Source organism: Nothoprocta perdicaria, unplaced genomic scaffold, assembly GCF_003342845.1.
Source record: "Nothoprocta perdicaria isolate Ctin4 unplaced genomic scaffold, notPer1 scaffold_43, whole genome shotgun sequence".
In the NCBI taxonomy this organism is placed as follows: Eukaryota; Metazoa; Chordata; class Aves; order Tinamiformes; family Tinamidae; genus Nothoprocta; species Nothoprocta perdicaria.
The window spans coordinates 2,348,700-2,373,799 of NW_020455677.1; the positions used below are offsets into that span (position 1 = coordinate 2,348,700).

The window sequence follows — 25,100 nt, forward strand, 5'->3', positions numbered from 1 at the left end:
TTTATCTCCAACATAAAATCAACAAAACTCAATTTTATGATGTAGATTTTTTTTTTTTTTTTTTTTTTTATAAAACCAATCTGGATGAAAGAGGGTTATAATCTCTCAATATCAAGTAGAAATACTCTCATTGTTTTATAGTAGATTAAGTCCAATGGCAATTGGTATCTTGAGGTCTACCGACAGTATATGTCACTATTCTTTGCTTAAATCTATTTACCTCCAGAATTAACCTGACATCTGTTGAGGGATATATTTCTATACATTAAACTTTAGACTCACTCCAAATAGTTCTGTATGTGCCCTTGAAATTCAAGGGATAACATTTTTTTAAACACTTATTCACGATGGAAAAATGCCACAGGAAAATGATTTCACATTCATTGGTTTCTCAACACTTCACAAACACATGTTTTTAGTGAGATACAGTACAAACTATTTAACCCTAGGGCAGACAACCAGAAAACTATCCACAATTTGATCCTGGTAAAAGGAATTCTGAAGCTGTGCACTGTGCACTTGAATTTCCAAGGGAGGTTCCTCTTGCAGCAGCAACCCTGCACAGCCCCATCTTTACAGGAATTCTGCCCTCCTGGTTCTCTGGAGCACAACCCCCTTCTCTCTGCCTTCCCTTGCAGGAAAACTACAGATGAGACAGACACCAGAGCTGTAACCCTTCTACTGGAGGAATCATTTCAACTCCTTATCTCCTTAAACATTTTATCTAGAAAGATTTAAGAAATATCTGTAATAAAAGAATAAACAAGCTTTGCTACAAACTTCCTAGTTTGTGGCAGGAGAGTAATAAGCTTCTCAGGTGATTAAAAATACCAGTGAATCAAAATCTGCTTTTACGTATTTTGCCATCCAACCACCTCGCAACATCTTCCTTACCTTAAAAGGACTAAAATCAAGTTGTTAAGATCCCATCCTGACAGTGCAGTGCTAACAGAAAGTGAGTATTAAAATAAATGCTAACATGCACCTTCTTAGAAAGGTCTYGGAAAAGAAATTGCGTTTATAGATTCTTGGACAAGTACAGGGGCATGAATGACAGAAAATGAAAGATTTAAGAGCCGTCTCATTGTTATTTTTTAAAATGTGTTCCATGAGGACAGTAAATACATTTTAATCCAAAAACTAGCTTATGAAGTATTTTAGCTCAATTTAAAGAAAAGAAATTCATGTATGTCAATAGGTAATGCCATGTGCACGTAACCTCTGAAGACCCAAGTGAGCTGCCCTTCCAACTAATGATCTAGACGGTGCTGCCTGATATTAGGATAGCACTTTTAAACAGAAAAGGCTGAGATAACTTGACTCATGGGAGTCTCCAGAAAAATAAACATTTCTGCCACAATTCATTCCATACCTCTTAAGAAGTTCAAGATCCCTCTTAGGTAAGGGTCACCTAACAAGATGGACAGGACTATCTGAAGATATAGGGAAGTTTTGGGAAGCTTTTGCCCGTTGTGAGAACTTGACATGTTGCAGCTGAGTACCGGCTGCAGTGGCTTCCTCTGGCTGCCCTACGGAGCCCTTCCAAGTCCCAGCCACCACTTTCCTGTACATTTATAAAGCAAGTTCAGAGCTTCAAAGAGCTTCAAGTGTTAAGCCACTGAAAGAGATTAAAAATTAAATAAAGAAGCTGGCCAACTCTTTTTGGGCAAGCAATAAAAATGATACAGTGCAAGATAAAACACTCTATTCTTCTTTATTTCTTTCTTTGGAGTTGTGATAACGCCTTTTGTTTTGTTTTTAAAGGGACTTCATGAGTACACTTTTTTTTTTTATTTTACTTACTTTTTACTTCACATCTTATGCAGCTAAACTCTACTTTTGATAGAGGTTGATTCCAACTGCAAATGGATRCATCACCAGTACAGAACTTGTATATTTTAGTCACAGGTGTCAAAGGCTTTTTACTTCTTGAAAACCTAGTTCAGACCTTCCTTCCACAGATTTTAAGCACTGCTTGCTGGAACCTCTGCTGCAGGACTGCAGGAATACTTAAATACACATAAATCCCAATTTCTTGGTTGCAATAACATGGAAAGAGCTATGGCTTGGAGGGCAGTTAGAGGCATTTGGTTCTAGCAAATTCCCTAATCTTTTACATAGGAGGCAAAGTGCTGGCCCAGGAATTATTTTTTAGACTCCAGGTTCTAAGACTATTTACCAGCTCTGGAATAGCATGTAGGAAAAACTACCCAATATGCCTGAGAAAATCTGGTTAGATGGTATCAAAATAAGAACACATTTGTTACCAGACGACAAATGTACACAACTCTGACCCAATTCTTACCATCTCACTCGAATCTTCCCCTTATCCAGTCCTACTATAGTTACTCAGTTGTATTTTACTGAAGATCGAGAATTCAGCTACTTGTGTTAGCCTAGGGGCTGCAGGGGCAAATTTTTAAAAGCAGCAGCTCTGACTAGTTTCCAAACAAGCATCCAGTGGACATCCCATTTGCACAAGTGGCAGGACACTGTGAGGGGCTGGGATTCGGGGTGTACAGCTCCATTTAACACATTAGAGTGCTGCCTTGGCTAAACCCTTGAGATTCTCTTATATCAAACAGCCTGAGTAAAACCAGTTGACCACCATAATCAGCAACACATGATAAAAGTACATGTTGAAAGGTAATCCGTGCCTAATATGCAACCACTCCTAAAAATAGAAAGTGACCCCAGATTTAATCATCTTTGCTGAATATTATTTCACAAGAAAGGAAAACAGAGAATCAATCTGGTGACCAACAGGAGAAGGAATTTGAGTGCAGAAACCACTGGATTAGAGAAAAGGATAAACACTGGTATTCCATCTTCCACATTACAAGCATTAAGGCTTCAACAACCAAATAACCTCGCAATGAAACCAAAACAAAAGCAAATAGTAAATTTGTTTCTAGGTTTAAACAATAAAAGCTACTTGCTACATCAGCAAAATATTAATTCTAAGATTTTTTTTCCTTTCAGAAAAAAATAATATATTGTTATATTATGTGCTATATTTTAAGTATAGCTATAATTCACTTCTTGACACTTCATGTACTGGTAAAATACATTCCTAATACTCCTAAAAAGGCAAATTCCATATTCCTAAAATTCAGGAATTTAAAACATCTTCTCAGCAGCATACACAAAGCCCAAATTTGTACTTTCTGGAAACTAAGACTAAGAAATCCTCATCTCAAAAGCGTAAGTAATAAAATGAGAGTCAAATTCCCATTTAATTTCCAGACACTAAGTGTACTGTGTCACAAGCAAGTCTGTATGTTAGTGATTACTACTACTTTACGACAACTAATTTTCATAAAAAAATACCTATTAAAAAGGACTACAAATTTCAAAGCAAGATTCATTGTGATTTGGTTACTATCCTTTTTATGACTGCTAAACTGCAGCCATTAAAAGAAATGCTAAGAAAGTAACAGTCACAATATTGTGAAAAACCGAGTATCACAAAAACAGGAGCTAAACCATACAAAGTACTAAACCTCTCATTCATTTACTMTTAATTTTATTTCCATTTCTCACCAAAATTCACCCTTTCTGTCCCTTCTGTGATTTAATCACTGTTAAAAAAAAATCTCAATTTCTCAGTGCATCTTCTTCTGTTCAATACTAATATTTGTATCTTCTGTATTCGTAAGATAACACGGGGTCCAAAAAAACTCTCTAAAATCAAAACATCAAGGATTGCTTTCACAAGTGCTCACTATTTTTTATAGCAGAAYGATACTGTTTCAGCAAGGAGTTCTTCAAAGATTTTTTTAAATGCCAGAATTCTATTAGATAGTAATTCGAATAAGTWTAACTGGTATCTCAATTATTTTAAATGAATTCTGAAAAAAACTACTTGTTCTTAGGAGGCAAAAGAATAGACAAAAAATAGGTCAGAGTTGTGTATGTACTTAATACAGAAATGAAGAGGGCAAAGCACTGCCTCTCTGCAAGATCCCTCCTCTCCCACATGTACTGCAAAACTTATGCAGCATTTAAAAGCATACAACTGTGTTAAGAAAAGTAAATGACAATCTGGGCAGGCTCGGCAGCTGCCCCTTTGACTTATCAATTTCAGCCAGCACAATTTCAATCAAGTCTAGATAAAATATACTAATCCTAAATAGACCAAGTTTGTCACCTACCACTTCCTATAAGCTGCTTACTATACTGAAAAAGAGAGAAGGAAGAAATGCTAAATTAAATGCCAAACAGTAGCAGACAGTACTTGTTTGGCTGATTAACTTGTAGACAAGCATTACAAATAAATCTGAGCATGGTCTGCAGCAAATTAAATTCCAGTGCTTTTAAGAACAAAGAATTCCTTCGGAAAGAGGATTAGCAACTTTACACCCAGGAATGCCAGTTTAATTTAATTGTTCTACAATCCGATATTTAATATGCAAATATCATTTTGATATATAACAGCAAATTTGACAAAGTAAGGAAACAATTTCAATATACAACCAGACTGTCTCTCTTCTGAACTGTAATTACACACAATAAAGCAGGTCGAGGTTGGTTTTTTTTTTTTTTTTTTTTTTCATTATGAGGATTGAATTCTATTAACATGATTCAGAAAAAGTCTAATTAAAGGTTAAAAACTTTAAATGTTTTTAATTAAGAGTCTAAATAGCTGCATGATTAGAGCACGACAGTTAAAATCCCACCTCAATGACCTTCCGGGCCTCTTTGTATTTTCCTGTTTGCAAGAAGGCAAAGAAGAGATCATAAAGAGCCATCATGTCACCATATTCTCTGCTTATAAAATCTGAAACTGAAGAGAGAATAAAGCTCATTAATTTACTAAATATCCGAAAATTTTAAGATAGCCCTACATTAATAGTGAGATTCTCCAAGAAAAAAAAAAAAGAGAACAGTCATTAAAGAAATAAACTTTTCAACATTACAAAAAATTATAACATGTTACATAAATTGTTGCAGTTTGCTAATTGAGCAAAAATCAGCACTGTATTTTGTAGTTATCACTGTCAACAGATTGGGCAGACTATACAATGGCATTCTCTACTTGTGCAGAGTAAGAATTTCCCAACTTCACAGCTATTTCARACAGATGTGAACCAGTTGGTTTTTTAATAGTAATATGTAGATAGAAGCACTATTCACCATTACTGTTAGCTTGATGCTCTAGTATCTAAGCATTAGGATTCTCTGTATTCAAGATTATAATCAACTTTAAATCATAGAAAAAAATGTAGGCATCAGCTGCTTTAAGATTACACACATAGACATGCAGATTTTCTTTCTTTCATTTGAAAGAAATGATATACAGATCGTGGAAGAAAAAAATCTTGGTTTTTTTTTCTTTTTTAATATATAATCAATAGACAGGAGCTGACTATATGCAACTAACCCTTTTGCAGAAGATCAGCATCTCCTTTCTCTATCAGCCTACAGTAGATGTTGTGAAGCTGCAGGATTTTACCATGCTTCTTGTAACAGTCCATTAATGCTTCCAGAGCTGCAGGCATGTCATCCCTAGTGGAATGAAACAAAGCACAAGATGAAGAGCAAATAAATACTACAGAAGGAAAAATTTAACATAAGTAGCGTATGCTGAATGTACTTTGTTTCTTGAAAATATCAAGGAAAGTTCATGCATAAATATAATACAAAAGAGTATATTTTAAGTAAACCCCAGCTACTTTTATACTGTAATATGAATTTCAAATTGAAATAATTCTTGACAGTAAACTGCTACAGGTGAAGTTTTTCTAAACACAAAGACTATACATACTATGTAGGCACAGAAACGAAAACAGAATTACAATTTTATCCTTAAAACTCTTAACTGCATAATTTTTTGTGCGTGACCACGATTCAATACAAATTCATCATCACCAAAATACACAAGTAACTGTATTCAATTTTTTAAATTCTAACATATACTATTTTAATGATTACAGGGCAAATTTGTATTTTACACTACTCAAGTACAAACAAAGCTTTTCTTAATAAACACCTTGTGCACCTTATATTACTTTCACATATCTCTGTTCAGACATTCTCAATTTTCAAGTACTTTGAAATTTATCCACAGTGTTTTTCTTTCCAGTATAGACTCAAGGGTTTTAACTAAGTTATATTGCTTTATACTTGCTTCACACCCTTACATACAAAACAATTTACTATTATTTACTAATAATCACAGGCATTTCTATTTTCATGCTTTTGTCACAACTGTGAGACTAGTATTTTTCCATTTTTACATAAAGGTCAGAAGCCCTTTTTTTTTTTCTCTCTCTCCTCTCTCAATAAAATTGTATTTTGCACGGAATTAAACAATATGTTCAGGTCCTAAAAGGTTGACCTATGTATGGCATGAAGTCTAACTATAAAAGCTGTAAAGCCTTAAAAATAACCAGATCAGAAATTTAAAAAAAAAACAATAAAAAAAAGCAAATGCAACTTTTAACACTGTAAACGATGTAACAAACAGAACTAAGTCTCCTAGTGCAGATCTTTCCTGAAAGAATTCCAAACCAGTCAAAAACAAGAGGACAATTCAAACAGTGGCAATACGTGAAGTTATTCTTTGAAAGGGAAGATTTTAATGAATCACACATACATTAGAAGAAGCCACATACAAGCTCTAATAAGGAGCCATAATTGAGTAAGATTTCATTTTACATTTCAGAAGTCTTAGCAAAGGAGGGCCAAATTAGGCAAGGAAAAAAGAAAAAGACCCACTGAATAGTATCAGTTAAAAGGACATTAAAAAAAAAAAAAGCACTTGAAATGATGATTTTGAATTCCTGAAGCAAGTTTATTATTGATCAACTCAACCCCAAATTAAAATATTACTGTTAGAATGAGCCAAATCCAAAAGTCTCACCCTCATGTCCTATTTTCTTCTGCATGACAAATTTTGCTTTTCCAAAGAATATCTAGACCACTATAAACTACTACCTTCATCTAGAATAATATTTCAAAATTAAGAGTAAATCATAGAAGAATTAATTTTATTCAATTATACTAGTTTTCTGAAAAATGTGCTTAAGATGATGGATTTCTACCTTATCCCCCTTACTGAGCCCTGTTTACAGTGCATCTTCTGGCACCCCATGGAGTCATTTGAATTTTTGTCATTTGGGGTGAAGACTAAATTACAGGTTAATTTCAAAACTGCAAGTAGATGTTGCAGGCTAGATTACTGTCATAAAAGAGAAATACTATGGTAGGTACCATAGACAGTTATAAAGCTTTAGATAATCAGTATTTTTCTCCTGCTTTAGATGCAAGTTTAGTTAATACCTTAAAAAACAGTTTTAGAGAAAACTACTCAATTTCTAACAAGGTACAACAACATTTATACATTCAAATTRAAGTTTTCAGTGATAAATTTAGCTTTTGAGATTGATTCTCAAACTGCCATAGTATTGTCTCAGCTGTATTCCTAAAGGATTAAAGTGACTGTTTTTAGGTCAAAGCTATCAATAAATGAATGAATAATTGGCATGTCAATCCAGCAGGAACATTAAGAGTTTTCTAGACTCTAAATGTATATTTCTGAAGGCATTAATACTGTATGCACAGGAAAAAAAAAAGTCTGCAAAGGATGGATATAACAAAAAATAGAAATAATGTTTTTATTATAGGTACCTACTGCTCAAAGGCTCATGAACAGATGTACATTTAAGAAGGTCAGTATATCATGCACTGATTTTCTAGAGTTCTTTGAATCTACAGAAGTCTGATACACTTGTTCAGCTGTGGTCAGACAATTAAACATCCATTCAACAGTTTACCAGAGAACAGCATTTATAAAACAGATGAATTATAAAATAGGCAATGAACATCTAGAAACCCATAAAGAGGGTAGAAGTTCAGTCTTTAACACGAGATTGTGTTTGCTATTATTAAAAAGATAAAAAGTTTGAGTAAATCTTTTCAATTCAGGTATAAACTACAGGATATCTTAATTGTAACAATTACTTTTGCAAGAAGTTTTTACAACCCTGTTAGAAATGCCCAATAATGATAATGAATTCGCTGTGGGCTTCAAATTTCAAGTATAGATAAAATTTCAGTATGTTTCAGGTTATTTATCGTGAAGTTAAAAAAAAAATGACAAAAAAGAATTTCAAAAGTTTGAAAAAAGAAATCAAAATTTCAAGATAATGAGAAGTCATATATTTCATAATTTTCAGCAGTCTTCTGCTTCTTTTCTCCCCAGAGTATAACTAATTAGATTAAATGCTTGATCCAGAATTACTGTTTAATCAACACAGATCAAGTCACAAAAGAAATAAAAGTCCTAATATAATTAGAGCCATGCTGGAAAACCTGGCTTCCAACGGCAGTCTGTACAGAACAGTATTTAAAACAYGAAGACATAAGATTCATGCTACACTTTGAGCAGACTAGGTACTACCGGAGTTTTCCCCCAGTCACTCACAAATATGATCTCTCTTCAGGATTAGTTCCTGTTACACTTCAATATTTTACATATTTTTAGATAAGCATGTTTCAATGCGGGGGGGGGGGCGCGGAAATGATACACTCTTATTTTCTAATGACAGGAGCAGCTTCAGTCATCACCTTGTTACGTTTGATCCACATCTGGAGCAGGAATGAGTCCTAATTTGGCTTAATTTCCCAACCCAACTGGCACTAAGGTTAAGACGACGGGAGTTTTCCGATGTGCTTTCTGCTCAGGACGCCCATGAAGCCCTGGGTACCGTGGGCACAACAGTGCCCCAGATTTGCAGGGGCAGTTTTCCCCACATGCAGTAAAGGCACCGCAACCTCCAAAATCACTGAGCCGCCCAGTGCCGGCGGGACGTGCTCCATAGGGAGCCCGGATTTAACGCCTATGGATGCGGCCTGGCCTGGTGGTTGCCGCAAGGCCCTCCCCGCTTGCCTCAAGAGTGTCGCGCTAAGTCTACCCCTTTTAATAGCAATAAACAACTTTCCCAACCAGAGAGGCTGCCTGATAAAAAAAGAAGACTCCAAATATTGATTTTAATTGGAATGAAGTGCTGCAACATTATGCATAAAGCTTTAGTGAAGTGGCAATTTACCTGAGGGGTTTACTGATTGAAAAGCTCTCAAACCTGAAATCACTGGAGAGGTGGAAAGGGAAAAGGGACCCTCTGGGGTGGGGGTGGCGGGCAGCCTGGTACAACACACTCCCCTCTGCAAATCCGAAGCAGATGTTAGTGTGGAGGGAAATCAATTCAGCAAGGTGCAATCAGCTCTGCAAAAATTATTTTGTTAAAAGAGAACGGGCTCTTGAAAGAGCTAAATGTTTTTCTGTTCATTTGCTGTACTAAGGAATCTTCAAGGAGACTGGTGTTGCAATTACAACTAATCCTCCCCAAAAAATTAACTGTGTTGAAGGCTTTGTAATTTCCCTAGGTACAATTTAGCTGTCACTTACTTTAAAATTTACTCAAACATGCGTTCCGAACAGCACTAACTTCACATGTCAAGTGCTTTCCAGCCAATTGAGTCTAAACTGGAAGTCGGTGTTAAACAACTGAATGATTAGACAAGATAGCTCATTTCCCTGCTCTTTTGTTCAGAATAAAATGCCACATTTACATTATCAGACTCAACAGGATTTTCTGACAGAGGGAGAAAAAACCCCAGCGAACACTGTCCGTACGAAGCACATGAAGCCTGTCATTTACCAATCATCCTTCAAAAAGCAATAGCCATGAATGTAACTTAATTACGACCCAATGATCCTTGACGAAAAATCATCTTATCACTGTCCTGTCCCCATAGGGCAAATGAGACACTTTTGTCCTTTGGCACCGATGACGCTAAATTCCTAACTGCAATAGCGGAGTAAGAGAGCCAAATATCCTTAATTTTGCTGCAGCATTTAGAGAGTTTTAATGCAAATATTTGAAATAAAGCCGCTAAAAGTTAAAAAACCCCTGTCCCTGCTACACACTTGGTTTTCCCAAAGTAGTCGCCTGATTTTAAAAGCGGAACATTTTTAAAAGAAACTTAAAAATCCATCAACTTTTACGTATTACAGAACCATTTCAAACAAAATCACCTATGACTAACCCTGTGAAACCAAGACAAGGGAAACTGTCAAGACACAACATTCACACACTGGAACTACATGAGAAACTTAATAAACATGGGTTTACATAAAATTAACTGCAAACCAGCACACGATGCTTTCATGTACAACAGTATTAAAATGCATTGATCATTTTTAAATTAATACAATCTGGTTATGTTCTATAGAGCTTTTAAATATTAACTGACTTGAGCTACAGAGTGTTTTATTCCCACAATCTGCATTGTTTTCATGATTAGTTTTCCTGCAAGTTTCCTTCTCTCTGCTAAGGCACTTTCTGATACAGAGAGTGTGTAAATTGCCAATGTGAAGTTGCTGCTGTCTTTAACTGCAGAGATTATATAACATAACAGGGAAAGCAGAAAGAAGCTGGTATCAATTAAAAGTTAGGAATTGAATCAAGTTYTAAAAATGTGTTTTCCAGTTTGTGTTTCTTCTGGTTTGTTAATCTGCTTGTATTTGAGTGGATTTTTCTTAAGAGTTTAAAGAGAAGGCAAAGACAAAACCCACCACCCTAAAAACCAGAGTACTCATGTGTGTCTGGGGGAGGTAACAGAGCATCTCCCGTGACCAGCACTGGAAGAATCAGTTCAAAGGTAAGATAACACACAGGTTCTTCATATTCTGGCTGATTTGTAAAAGCTTACTCTAAGTTAAGTCTCCTTAATGAAGATTTTTTTTGTCGCACTATCCAAGGCAAGTCTATCACCAAAAATGATAAATCAAGATTTCACACAAGCACMGCTTTATTTATTCTGTAATTTCACCATTTCTTGAAAAATGGGTTCAGACTCATGAATAAAAGATCATGCAATTGAGGGCAGCTGATTTTTTTTTTCTTTCAAGTAAATTTAAGGAAACAAATCAGTGAGAGTCATTTCTTTCTTAAGTTAAATATTTCTCAAAATGTCAAAAGCAAAATATCCTCTCTACTAGAATACTAGACTTCATCATCTTTCGTCAACTGACTTTGTTCTGTGTTTTATGGCAAGCTGTTACTTTTAACATGCACTGGAATTTCTAACTCCTCCCRACTGAGACAACAGGGGTGCCCACCAGTATTTTAGCCCTATGTTTGCAGAAGTGTTCAAAAAGCAATCAGAGAACCCCTTACAAGCAATTTAGACGTTAAATTTGAAATAAATTCAGAAAACAAAGCACTGTCATAACCGCTTCTGTGGAATGTGGAAAAAACAAACAAACAAACAAACAACACCCAACTTCTCAAGCTGATTTCAGAGGCAAGCTGAAGACCTGCAGCTAAATGACAACATTTTCACATGGCTCTTAAACTGCAGGATGGCAAATGGTAGACTGCTGCTGCTGGAAGAAAAGGCTAACACTTATTTCAGTCAGTCAACTTTCCAAAACTTATGTTTTGTGACAGAAAAATCAGTGAAATTCAGTTGTTTCTCCCTAGGAAACTGTGTGAAAAAAGCTTTTCCCTTCTGTTCTGTCCAATGCTAGAGAGAAAGCAGGGTCTTTCTATTCACAAGAAGGGGAAAAAACACATGAAATGGAATTACTTCATATTGTACTTGGATATATGATGGATACAAACAATTATATAGGTGAGTTTCATTGASTTATAGTCAAACAGTTACAAAGCACAGAATTAATTCTTCTAAAAAGTCTAGTCTCACCAAGTGTGTTTTTTTCCTTTAAGTTTTAGCAAATTTTAAAAAGCTAAAATTGCGTGGAACCAGCACTCCTTATTGTTTGCCTTAGCATCCTCAACAATTGCGTTTTTCTTTACATCATCATATACCACTTCTCAAGCGAGACAAATCCAGTACTACCATGTGCGACTCTGCATGTCAATGCGCATAAACCAATTACAGAAAACGCAACCGCTTTTACTACATGTTACCAAGCATAATATCAGATATTTTTCTGGCACATTGGTTACATATGACTGCATTTAAATTACTTCCCTAAACATCTGTCTCATCTTGTGATGTACCCAAGGCAATGCTGCTGACTGAGAGGTGCACGTTACAGAGTTATAACCATGGACCAATTCATTAGAAGACTATCTTTAAAAAAGAATTCACAGGCAGCCAGCAGGAGCTTGTGACACTGTCATCAACCTTCTGAACACAGAAAATTAAGACCTTGTATGGACTGAGCATTGAGAATGCTCCAAGAATTAAAAATCTACATCTTTGTGTGCTGCTGATAGCGAAACACTAACATGCACCTTTGAGGCTGAGTGACAAATAGGATACTATGAATGTTCACTAATTTCATAGATATTATATTTGAAATTATGCCGAGAAACCACATTTGAAACACGTGAAGGAAACTTAAAAAAGACTTATTATTCATATCAGCTTTAAGAGATTAAAATCCAACAGCTTCAGAAGTGCAGCAAAGATTGTGCATATGGTGGAGAAAACAAAAAGGGGTTCTTGCCTTGGTTGCAACAAAAAGCATTGCTTAGATCCTACATTCCTTAATCCAAATATCATACACCTCCGTCTCAAAGCTACTCAAAGGAACATGCCACACCGAATCATGGACACTCCTTGCTGGGCTGAGCCTATGGATTCCCTTTCCAGGTACCTAAGGTATGAATGGACAAGAGCTAAAGCAGACAGCACTTACTTCAAATTCAACAATAAAGAGTCTTCCAGTATTAACATCGAATTATCTGAATATGAATTAAGAACATGTTAGTGCCCAGGGTCTGCCCTTCGGTTCACCTAACAGCTACTGTACTGCTCTGAAATGGGATGCTGTTTTGACTGGGAACATGCTTCTTGACCACAGGAGCTGAGACTCAACTACCTGAAGAGCTATCTCGTCCAACAAGAGACCTGAAGAGGTATCTTGTCCAACAGGCTTGAAAAGCTCAGCTTTCAGAACAACTAATTTCTAAGCACCTTTCAATGTATAACCATAGGATCTCTGCCACGTCCACAGAGCACGGCTGGGGGTCCCGTACAGACGCGGCGATGTGACGTACACGGCTGCTGAGAAGCTCCCCCGGGCACGCACGCACACGCTGCCGTGCGCCAGCTCTGTAGCTGCATGGGCAGCTGCCCCAACCCATAACACAGAGGAGCATCACGCCGCAGCTCGCCTCACGGTGAGCCCAAGCCCCGCTTACTTCTCCAGGTGAACCGTGATCAGCGGGGAATAGAGGACGGCGGTTTCAGCCAGGCCGAGGCTCACGATGGCGTCGTGCAGCCGATTGACCGTTTCGACTTCGCCCCGCATGGCGGCCGCGTTAAGGACGCGGAAAAAGGATGCCACCGTTCTCTCCGYGATAGGAACATCCTTCTCTTTCATCTCCTTTAGAACATTAATAGCATCTACAATGAAACAACACAAAAGACCCGTAGGTAATTTCATGCAAGGAAAACAAACTGCTATTAAAACAGCATTTCAAACTCAGCGGGAATGTAAATTCTGGCGTATAATGCCGATTTCAAGTTAATTACTACTTGCATTTCTAAACGAGACTACAATTATAAATCCACAATAGCACGGCTTTATCATTTTGCTGCAACTTTGACTACAAATTACAGATAGGAGCCGTGTGCCCACTCGGCACCGCATAACCCTGTGCAGTGTGCCCTATAGCTGCAAGATTCAGCTAAATGGATGCTTTTATCGCTCAATGCTAACATCTGCTAAATCACTCCATTGTTTCTTCAGCAGATGGCTTGTCACGAGGCCAGATAATAAAGATATGTTTACACTGTATATACAGCCAGACTAATGGTCTGATACCGATAGGGCCTGTTTGCTGTGTCGATACTAATTAGCCGAGGAGAGCCAATGAAAGCTTTCTAACAGACTGCATGTTAAAACATTAGGTTCATTAAGCTTCATTAGGAAGGCAGAAACAAACATTTTGGTATACGGAATAAGTGCATTTTTATAATGTTCTTAATTATTGCATAGAAGGAATGTTTTGACCACTTTACATTTGGCRACATTCATGAATTGTTTTATTTTCAGAGGGATATTTGTGCTCCTAAAAGCAAGCTCATCTTTTCAAACTGCTTTAATGCAGAGGTGGTCATGATCTGATTTGTTACGATTTGGAAAAGGTCAGCCTTGCTGATTATTTTTCTAGCAATAACCCTATTAAGCGGCCCAGATAAATTTCAAAAAAACCCTGACAAGAAAAAAAAAAAAGCTAAACATGAACTTATTTTATAGTATTTTACCAAAAAAAAAATTACATTTTTGTATCTAGTTTTGGTCTGTGTTCTTATTTTGTTAAGTCTTGTACAAAAGAAAGAACTCGATCTTTAAAAGTTGATTACAATCTCAAGTTTTAAATATCAAAAAAAAAGAAGAAAAAAAGGAAAAAAATAGAGAAGTTACCTTATAGTAAACTATAAAAATTGTAGAACAGCTTAATGCAAAGATACAGAAATCCAGAAATAGACATAGGTTAAAAGACACTCACCGAAATTTACACACAGTTTGGCTTTAAAATTCAATTAAAAAAAAGCATTAAAAACATAAAAAATATACTTTATAAAAAGTTAAATGATTTTTTGCAGTACTTGGCTCTTACAGGAAGGTTATGTTTATAGGTTTTATGCTCAGCCTTCAGCCCTTCTTAAGCAAAAACAAAGCCATTAGTCTAGGCACATACGCAATTTGTGCCATAAGTCATGATCTTCAAACTCAATCCAAACAGCAATGCTAATAAAAACTAGCTGCAGAAATGCAAAAAGCACTGAGCTGTGCAAATGTAAATGACAAGCTTGCCAATCCATTAAAACTAATGGCCTGCACTGTCCAAGCATCTCTGGTTGAATTCACATGCAAATTTGTATGCAAAATGTTCAAGCACTTTGCAGGACATGATATACCATTAATATCAACTCGCATTTTTATTCTTGAGGCAAGATACCTTTATTACCTAGCACAAACATACAATGAAAGCAAATGGATTACCTTCTACTCTGCCATGCTTTGCTAAGACGTCTACCAGCGCTAGATACTTTCCCACGTCAAGAGCAACAGGTGAATTCTTGGGGAAGCTAGAAGTGAAATATTAAAAACTGTATCAACAGGAGTTTGCCTTTTCTAGATTCAACTGAAATCTTTATTTTAAAAGCTACAAAACAAAAGAACAGCATTAAGAGCCAAAAGGAAAAATCTGATATGCTTTAAGAGATGCATCGTTAAGCTGCAACTAGAAAATATTTTCCATACACACACACTTGTCCCTAAAAATCCCAAATCTAAGACATCTTTTGAAGACACAAATGGCATTATTGCTCCTTTGGCAGTTACTGCACAGGAAGTCTGAACAGGCAGAGAGGAACGCTTCAGCCCACATGGCTGGTACAAGGCATTATTCTTTATTGAAGTTGAGAGTGTAGGAAACTCCATCTACGCTAACACATTATAGGTTACTATCTGAATGGTGCTGTTATATATTTGTTTTCTTTTTCTTGGAAGTTTTCAAATTATTTCTTTTGCTGTTTCTTTTTGTAACATTTCAAAAAGTCACTTTAGTCATTTAAGCTCAGCTCAAGGCAGATCCCTAAAAGGACGCGCAGCTGACATGAAGCTCCCTTATACGACTCATTTTTACTGCATAAAAGCTCACTGTGGGGATGGTGCAAGAGCAGCAGCACAGCTACAACCAATCTACATTATTGTGTGTGCAGAGTGATAAATTTCTTGATATTCACATCTCAATCATTTTATATGATTTCAAAGACTAACAARGTGGTTCTTACGTAATGAGCCTGTATTCTATTACAAAACTAGAGCAAATAATTTGTGTGTGTACACAGGAGAAAGAAAACCTGAAAGTAACGTGTAACTTTTTCTCACTGTAGCACCAGACCAGATGGGAGCTTTTGAAGGGAGAAGGGGCAAATGGATGGCTGATATATAAGAATTTACTCCACAATAAATCATGCATAACATGTTTTACCTGGGAGCTAATTTTCACTGCAAAAATATAAAGCTTTCAAATAAAAAAAATAAAATGGAATGCTTGCTCACTGCCTTAAAATATAATGTTGCTTAAAAACACTGCCATTCTAACCACAATAGATATGCAGTATATTCTGAAGACATTTTAGGTGCTATTCTAAAAGACAAACCAGGTGCAGACTTTTTAAGTTGAACTTCATTTTGGAAGCTACATCCGTTTAAAAGAAAAACACAAACAAAATACACCTAGCAGTTTGATCCTTCTCTCCCCTTTTTTCAAAGGCCATTAATGACCACACAAAATAGCTGTTTCTGATGTTCAATTACACTAAGCAAATTTCTTTCAACAAAAAAAAATCTTGACCGTTTTAAAYGCACATACATTGGTGGGGAAAACTAATTAAAAATGGATGAGGGGGTTAATACTCAACCTACTTAATTCAACAAGGTCTGTGTATCAGCATAAATCTCTGTGACATGTTTCAGTGCCGGTGTACTTACACTTTTTCTTTCAGGTTCATTGCTTCTTCTACATTATCATGTCGACAGCACAAATTTATTAAGGCTGCATAGCCACCGACAACCATGTCCGGTTCATATTTGGCTTTCACTTCAAGGGCTTTTTGCATATTCTAAAAAAAGGAACAAAGCAAAGATATGAACTGGAGGAAAAGTCAAGATGACATTATGAATCTTAGACATTCAGCTTGCAGTTACGTGACTGCTCTGGTGTATTTAATAGTAGATGATCACATTTGAAAATACAAAGCTATAGCRCTCTAGCAAATTTTCAGAGGGAGTTATTTTACAGAAATTCAGCTCTTCATTTCTAAAACACCCTTTCAGTTATCCAAGAGTAGATTTCAAAGTAAATTTTCTTGCTTTAATTAACATTTATAGCATGCTTTAAAGTAATATATTTTTGTTCACTCGCACATTAGCACCTTCAACATGATTAATCCAAACTCTGAAAGAGATCTACACAGAATTCTCAGCAATGATTTTCATCTGATGCACAGACAAACATAAGACAGACCTACTTTTTAAAGAACAATAAACTAGCTAATGATGCCATGGATATTTTTCTTCCCGCCTCTCMCTACATGGTCTATTTGTACATTTGACCACTCTGAACTCAGAAGGGCATTTGCTTCCAGCCTCATTCCATATGCAAAATCACACGGGCAGCTGAAAAGCGCTGTTTATAAACCGTATTTTTAGCAGCAGAATATAGTGCTATCATGTCCATGGCTGTTAGGGTTCCTACACATCCAGCTTTACAGGCAGGCTCATGCTGAACAAGAAAGTGAACAAAAGTGTGGTGATACCCCACAAATTACAGACACGCACTAAATGAATGTAAACTACAGCTGGACGCCTGCCGAATGAAGGCAAGAGACCCTTTATCTCAGAAGAGCTTTCCTCCTGCAGGAAAATGGAATTTCAATCCCTGCATTAACAACCCAGTAGTATTTGAATTGCAAATGACTAGTGCATGTATCAGTTGCTTGACAATCTAGATATAAGAGACCGGAGCCATGGCTTGAAAGGACATTTGGCATGTATGATAAACCTATCACAGCTGTTACTATCATTCACTTTGCAGATTATTGTAAACAAACTTCAGCAACCCCAAAACATGCCATTCAAGGTGTTGCTGAAATTAGTTAACCTTTTGATTTAATTGCTTTTTGCACTTATGTTTGATTTATAAGCATCAAACCATGAAACCTCAAGCACTGCACTTGTCTTTGCTTAACTGTGTCTATCCATAATACAGTCATTTATGTCCCTTTAAAAATATAGCTGTGTGTTTCCAATTATTGCTGCATTGCTCGAGCTACCTCTTCTTCACAAAGAGCATGTATGAGTTGTTTCAAGACATCTGTAATAGGCTGGTTTTCAGCTTTTCGCTTTTCCAGTTTCGTCTCCAAAGCAGACACGTCAGATTTAGCACTCTAAATGGAGGTAACAGAAAGAATGTCAATTACAAAGCACCCTTCCCCCGAACAACTTGGCAGATCACTTTAATAAGAGACAGACAAAATAATCCTCTTTCATAGTATAAGAAAATTTTCATCATTTATGATGCCTTTATCTGTTAAACAGTACATACTAATTGAAGATTTGAGTCGGAATATAGTTTAAAAAAATTAATAACTAACAAATCTACAAAGGTTCAATATCACTATTTCTCTCATTAAGCTCTTTGTGCTGAGGGGATGTGGGGTATAGAAGCCTGATTCCTTTTCCACCTCTGCTCCGATCAGATCAGAGATGTAAAGACCTGACACTACGTGGTTAGAAGCAGTACTGATTTCTATAGCTCCTGCCACTCAGGTAGATCAGCATAATTTACAATTATTAATTCTCATGCCACCACCGTTAATTATATATTTACCAAAAAGGTAAACTGAGGCACAAAGCTTCAGCCAGCTCCTAGCTCATGCATCAGGTCTATGTGAAAGTCTGGACAGTCTTCACTCCTGCTCCAGAAAGTAACCACTGACTTTTAAGTGGCAGATTTAAACAAYGTGAATACACTACCAGGACCTGAAAGCTATTGATGACACTTCATATAAGACTCAGACATTATTACTGTGATAAAAACAAGTGTAGCTATTGGTGAATTTACTTACTTCTGGAATGTTATCRTCTGTTTTTCTATGAGGAAGTAGCAACCTCAGATCCTAAAATGTAGTAAGAAATAAGATATCACTAAATGAAGAAAAACGTTCACTTTATAAGTAAGTATATCATACCAAAAATGTTGTCACGTTAACTCTATAATTATTATTATGTTTTCTGTTTTTTATTTTTTTTTAATCTATTTTGGAAGGTTACAAGATGGCTTGAAATGGTACTTTTAAATGTATCGCAAACTTTCACATGTGAGAATAAAAAAATACTTTAACAGTTAGTGCAGAATTACAGTAAGGTTAAAATGCTTACATACAATCACCACAAAGTTACTTATTTTACAAAGGAAAATATACTTCAGAGCACACACACTCCAATTTTTAGCTGCAAAGTAATTGCCATAGAAGCACAGACCTTAATTAAATCGGGAACTTGAGAGGAGTCCAGCAGTCTGCAAATGCCGCTGTAGTGGGTTGTAGGGATAACTACATTCTGCAGCAAGAGGTGGGGAAAAAAAATTATATGAGTTTTGAAACAACCAAACTGAAATTTGTCTAACAGAAATTATCTCAGACGTAATTCAAGTCTCTAGTTCTTGCATGTCATTGAGAAGTGGTCTGGTTGTACTTAAAAGCAGCAATTTCAAATCTAATAGATACATGTCAGGCAGGACAGGCATTATGTAGCAAAAAATGAAATGGTACCATCTTCTTCAGCTGATGGAAGTATTGTCTCAGACGCTCCTCCTTGGCCTGTACCTCTGAGTCACTCATGCTGTCAATCAAGTGATAAAGAAAATAGCCAACAGCTTCTGTGGAAAAAAACAAGAGAAAGCATTCCACTAAAATTACTGAGACTGTCATGTTATCAAGATTAATTTATAAGAAATCATTTTGGTGTGAGATGTCACCCTGATGAGAGGCTCTGAAATGGCAACAATGATCACTGAGGCATAGAGATTATGTGGTTTGGGAGCACATATCTAACTGGTGAGTGAAAGGAATATTAATTATTTTCAGACCCAGTGACAGCTTTTCAGTACAGAATCTTACTTCAATCTATTTTTTCCACCACTGTGTGACAGAAGTGGTGCTGCCCAAGGCCTTCCCCCCCTTTCCTGCCCGCCACCCCAAATAGTTGCCACAAATATTTTGTCATTGCTCAAAAGGAAAAAACAGAATTGTAACACTTTGCATATTTATTCTGTATATTTTACCCATTATATTCCATTACCAAGCTACATTACGTCTTTTAATGTAAATATAAAACAAAAATATTATTTTAACCATACAGTCAAGCAATGCTRAAGGACTTTGCTACCGGCTAATGAAAATGAACATTAACAAATTTTAGCATACAGTACCACAGTTTTTATCGATTCAGGCATAAAATATATGAGGTCTTACTATTCAGGAACAGTAAGAGCAGCAATTACTTGTTTTCTCAAAAGGTTAGCTTTCTCCATTAAAAAAAAAAAAAACCTCTGACAGGAGGAAAAACTGTTTTTTTCTAAATCCAGATTATATCAAAAGGCATTCTTGTTACAAAATAGTATTTTTGGGGTGTTAACGTACCATTTTGCTTCACAAAAACATACAAAATCAAAGGAACTACTAAAGGTAAAACCAAATGGAAAGCCTGTATTTATTTTCAGTATTTATACACTGATATTCTGTTCATTCTAAATCTCTTTTTTAGTTAATACATTTAGAAAAAAAAAAAGTCATCAGCGAGATTTTTCTTATAATTCCAAAAAAAAAGGGATCTCATGAATCTCACAAAATATGCTCTGATTATTAGGATAAGGATTTTACCCAACATGTTTTCAAATTTCACTTTCAAAAAGAAGCAATCAGTGTTTACTGTTGTAATCTCTCAAACCCATCATTACACAGAAGAACGGATTTGTGGATAAGTTACAATCATAGAAATTGAAACTCTACCAGTTGGTCCTGGAGGCGTCAGGCAATAACGTTCATCCTTGTACAACAGTTCTGTTATCTGGTAAGACAGAATAATCGTACATTGCAGCCAAAAGCAGCAAGCAAGGACAAATAGTATCTGAAATTGAATTCTCAAAATAATAAAGCATCTCTCTGCTAAGGTATTATTCTTTACCACATCACAGTAATTCACTAAAAAATACGAGGAAGTTTTTTTTTTTGTAAATAATAGGTTTTTCTTAAAAATATATTGCAAACTGAAATGCTTTCTGAGGTATGGCAAAAAGACAGACGTTCTACTATTCTGTTTATGTATCTTTCTACAGGAAGTCAGCCATCGTGAAACATTGCTTATAGTAAATATTAACCAGTGTCACTCCTGGAGAAGCTAAAGCTATGTTCCAATTTATCAGAAGTAGCCCATAAATCTTTTCTTTTTATATTTTTAAAGTAGCCAATTCAGAAAGAACATCACTGTTTTAAATAAGTGTAATTTGGAATGATAATATAKATCCCCATAAAATTAATTTCATTCATTATACATAAAGTAAATTTAGCATCTGTTCCATCAGTCTTATACAGACTGAAAGAATAGGCAGATTTGGCTTGAGCTGAAAAAAGGAAGGTTTTACCCTAGAGCCCCCATTTTCTACCCCCAAGTGCTCATGCTAAACCATACCATATTCTAAAAATCCATTTGACTGTTAAGGATGTTATCATCACACAAAATCCCAGTTTTCAACTATTTCGGGAATTTTGCCTTATCTGCTATGATTCTAGCATGCACCCTGGAATWGGCAGGAGGGAGATGCCCGCTCACTGTCAAGGAGCTGTGCTTTAAGCAAAGACAGAAAGCAGGGCACCCTCACCTTCCTTTCCTAATGGAAATGAAGACACAAAGCCAAAAAATATGATATGTGCAATGAAATAACTTCTCTAYCACTTCCTGTTCTACCAAAAGCTTGGACACTGTGGACAGTTAAACTACTGCTTTGTTCTGCTCCTTTGCCCTGGCCCTTGGAGGACAAATCAACACACAGGAGAACCCAGTACTATAATAAAAATCAAGAAGTCATGACAGGATAGCTCTACTACTGCACCAAACGTTAGAGCATACTGAAAAGAATGGAAAATGGAAGAATATGCAATAATATTTTTCATGCTAAGCTGATTTTGATTTCTTAAGTTAGTAATTCTTGCTTTATTAAAGTTAATGGATGTATTTACTTGTAAAACTAGCAGAGATGACAAAATGCACCGTTCCTCCTCTCCATCTGCAAAAGTGACTCTAAACACTGCTTTACGTGTATTGCACTTCTCCAACTGCCCTTCAGGAATTTTTTCCACAGTAGCAGTAGAGAATAAGAGTTTCCCTTTCTTTTTAAAGCATAGAAAAGAAAGGATAGATGCAGAGGACAAAAGCATCCTCTGACCATAACTTTTTYAAACACACAAAAAAGGAAAACAATAAATGGCTTCAGTTATATTTGTCTAATAAGCTCACAATAAATAGTTGTGTTCCTAGTTGCAACTTCTATTTCACCCCAAGACTTCCTTTCAAAACTTGAAATAAAATGGAAAGTGTGGCAATTAATTATCAACAGGTACAATATAATATCTAAAAAACAAACAAACAAAAAAAAAGCCAAGTGTTTCCCTTCTAAAAAAATAATCCTATCTGCCAGAATCTCCTTTATTTTAGTACTCTGCAGGAAAAATAAATAAATAAACCCACCCACATTATGGGATGTTGCAACATGTTGCGATATGAACAATCATCTTTATTTGTAACTTAAGTCAAATTACTTCCTTCATTTGGCTTTTCCTTCAGTTTAAGCTATATAATGTAAATATGAAAATTCTATTTGTGCCTTGTTGGTTAGTTTAGCATTGGTGACGAGACAGGAAGAAGCTTTTGGAGATGGCAGAAAAGGGAAATTAAAAGAACTCAGATGGGAAAGCCATAGTAGGCTTTGCTCCTGAAGCTACAGGGGGATGTAGAGAGAAACCAAAGCAACACGGGCCACACGAAGTGGCCACGTTTTTCTACAGCTACACATCATTCCGATTTAAAAAAAAACACAATTTCATGTAGTTGTATAATCTGTCACTGACAAAATGCTTTGCTCAAATTACTGAGGCTTGCAATTATGAGGTTCAGAACTCAGATTTACACTAATGCATTAAAAATACATGCAGTGCTTAAAGAACTTGATTTGAATCCATTTAGAAAAAGCTTTCATTTATAGCATTACTGTCATCACTTACCTTGCTCCAAAGATTTACATCATCTGAGCTGAAGAGGGCAGCAGAGGATAAGAAATTAAAAGCAACAAAATGATTTTTTTTACACTTGCATTTAAATACAAACTATACTCATGGTGATCTTATTAAAGCAWTAAAATTAAGATTAAATATTTAGCACAATGTTTAAAATGGACACTCATTTTGTACRAAGTGTTATACATTTTACTGCATTATAATACCATTTTCTAAGTAACTTTCCAAATAACACAATAATCTAAGCAGATAGCAAGGACTACGAAGTACGTTTTATCTTTTATCATGTTGTAGTTTTACTTTTTTATATTTCATTCTATTTAGCATTTTTATACTTTATTCTATTTAGTATTTCAAGAAAACGGTTTCAGGCAAACAAGTCACACTACAGAGTAAGCAATCAAAAAAATAGGCTTCTGTACATTAAATTCAGACTTTTAATATGGGTGGATGGACACCTTAAAATGTCTTTATATGATAAAAATGTCATCTCTTAAGGTATGATGTTCATTATAGAAAAGAACTAGAAAACAAAACACAAAAAAAAATTCTCCTTTCTTGAGAGTAATGCAGAACTAAATGGAAAGCATTCCTCTACAACATCAAGCTACAACCAAACCCAGAATACTAACCAGCTCAATAAAGTACAAAAAATGACACCAGCTCTTGCAATTTGCAAGGTACCAGTAGTCTACCTAGAAGCTCTGGCTTTTGTACAACTGTAAAAATTTAAGGCTTTATTTTATTTGGGAGGCTCAAGCCTAAAAGATTATTTATTCTTTCTCTTTGTGTTGCTACCACTTGTATTTGAACACGAGTCAAGCACAGATGCACAGAGAACAAAACGCTGCCTGTGAGGCTAGTTAAGCTTTCCGGGGTGAACTYGCTCCACCACTGACAGCATGACAATGAATTCCTGATATCAAATGCATCCACTTCTTGAAGTACTTGACTTCAAAATAGCGATGGAACATCAGGTGGATAGAATGGGAATACTCTGAAGCAGTAACTAGAAAACAGGAGCTGCAATAGAAATCCCTAAGATAGTTTGCTACAGACCTTGCTCACGTAACCCTCGCGGCCATGCCCTAAGCTTCTGTAWGAGAATCAAACTCTGCTCATTTCAACATTCAAGGCCAATGTGTAGCTACAAAATTTTACTGAGCTTAGGTCTTGAGAAAGGTATGCTGATAACCAATGTATTCTTGTTCTGCCCTACTATATGTCCAACCTTCATTTTTTAGGCTGTTCTAGCTGYTCAGCTTTAAAAGGAAATGTGGACTGGCTTCCTGGAACCACGCAAAGGCCAAGGCCAGGCCCAGCCAAGACTACCGTTGTCCGGCTTCAAGAGCTACATCCTAGAGGCAGACAAGAAAGAAGAACAAACCCCTAAACTGGTTTGCAACATTTACAAGTGGCAAGAAAAGGGGCAACAGTACACCAACAGATGCCAAGTAAAATATTTATTTTCCCTCAGAATCCGCAGTTTTTAGCTCAAGTGGTGATCAATAGCAATTTAAATCACAACAGTGGGAACTTTCCCTACTGAGTTTCACTGCTGAGGACAGTAGCTGTTCCACTTAAGGACAGTATGATTCTTCAGCAGCTAATTTTCACCATTCAAGTGGATAATGCTTTGAAAGTTATTTTAATCACATTCTGAACATCTGCACACCTCACTGGTAGTAGGGGTATTTCAAGCTAGTGTGGGCAGGGAAGAGTGGCAAACATTACCTTTCCAGTGCGAGCCTTATTTTAATGGAATGTTTATCTGTACTTGCAGATAGCAAATGTATTTTAAGAAGCCATTATTTTAATTAATACATTTGAAATAGATGATTCTGAGGCTGACTAATAAAGGGAACAGTAAAACATCCTTGTTCGACCAAAGCATTATTGCACTTATCCTTTGGAAGTCAAGGTCAGCTCGGGTCTAATTTACATGCCCCATTTGCACTCTGGCTTGCATTCTCTCCTCTTCCCTTGCTAGAGCATGATCAGCTAGACAGAACTTGCATTTCTACTAGGAAATTATTTTCACTGTACTCATCTCTTTTGTGTTACCATAACAAACCTAAGTATAGCTGCATTTCGTACTCATTACAAAATACTAGGAAATGGCTTCTGGGGCAGTTAAGTAAAGCAGCCTTTTAAAAACAGTGAAGTTACTTTCAATCCAATAGAGCTAATACTCTAAAGAAGCCCTCAGACACATGAGGGGTAAGGAAACCTGGGAATCTCGTTAC

General features: G+C 36.1%; 1 protein-coding gene across 1 annotated transcript in view; it reads right to left on the reverse strand.

The window, feature by feature from the left end:
- LRPPRC (leucine rich pentatricopeptide repeat containing) overlaps positions 1 to 25,100 on the reverse strand; it is a 77,541-nt gene that overhangs the window by 27,928 nt on the left and 24,513 nt on the right. The window contains exons 15-25 of the mRNA XM_026046232.1: positions 22,843 to 22,870; positions 20,575 to 20,632; positions 19,336 to 19,442; positions 19,046 to 19,123; positions 18,631 to 18,681; positions 17,836 to 17,949; positions 16,493 to 16,623; positions 14,996 to 15,081; positions 13,185 to 13,389; positions 5,384 to 5,508; positions 4,680 to 4,786 (exon numbers count right to left, since the gene is read on the reverse strand). Coding sequence (XP_025902017.1) covers positions 4,680 to 4,786; positions 5,384 to 5,508; positions 13,185 to 13,389; positions 14,996 to 15,081; positions 16,493 to 16,623; positions 17,836 to 17,949; positions 18,631 to 18,681; positions 19,046 to 19,123; positions 19,336 to 19,442; positions 20,575 to 20,632; positions 22,843 to 22,870 — 1,090 coding nt within the window. The remainder of the gene's footprint in view (positions 1 to 4,679; positions 4,787 to 5,383; positions 5,509 to 13,184; positions 13,390 to 14,995; positions 15,082 to 16,492; positions 16,624 to 17,835; positions 17,950 to 18,630; positions 18,682 to 19,045; positions 19,124 to 19,335; positions 19,443 to 20,574; positions 20,633 to 22,842; positions 22,871 to 25,100) is intronic.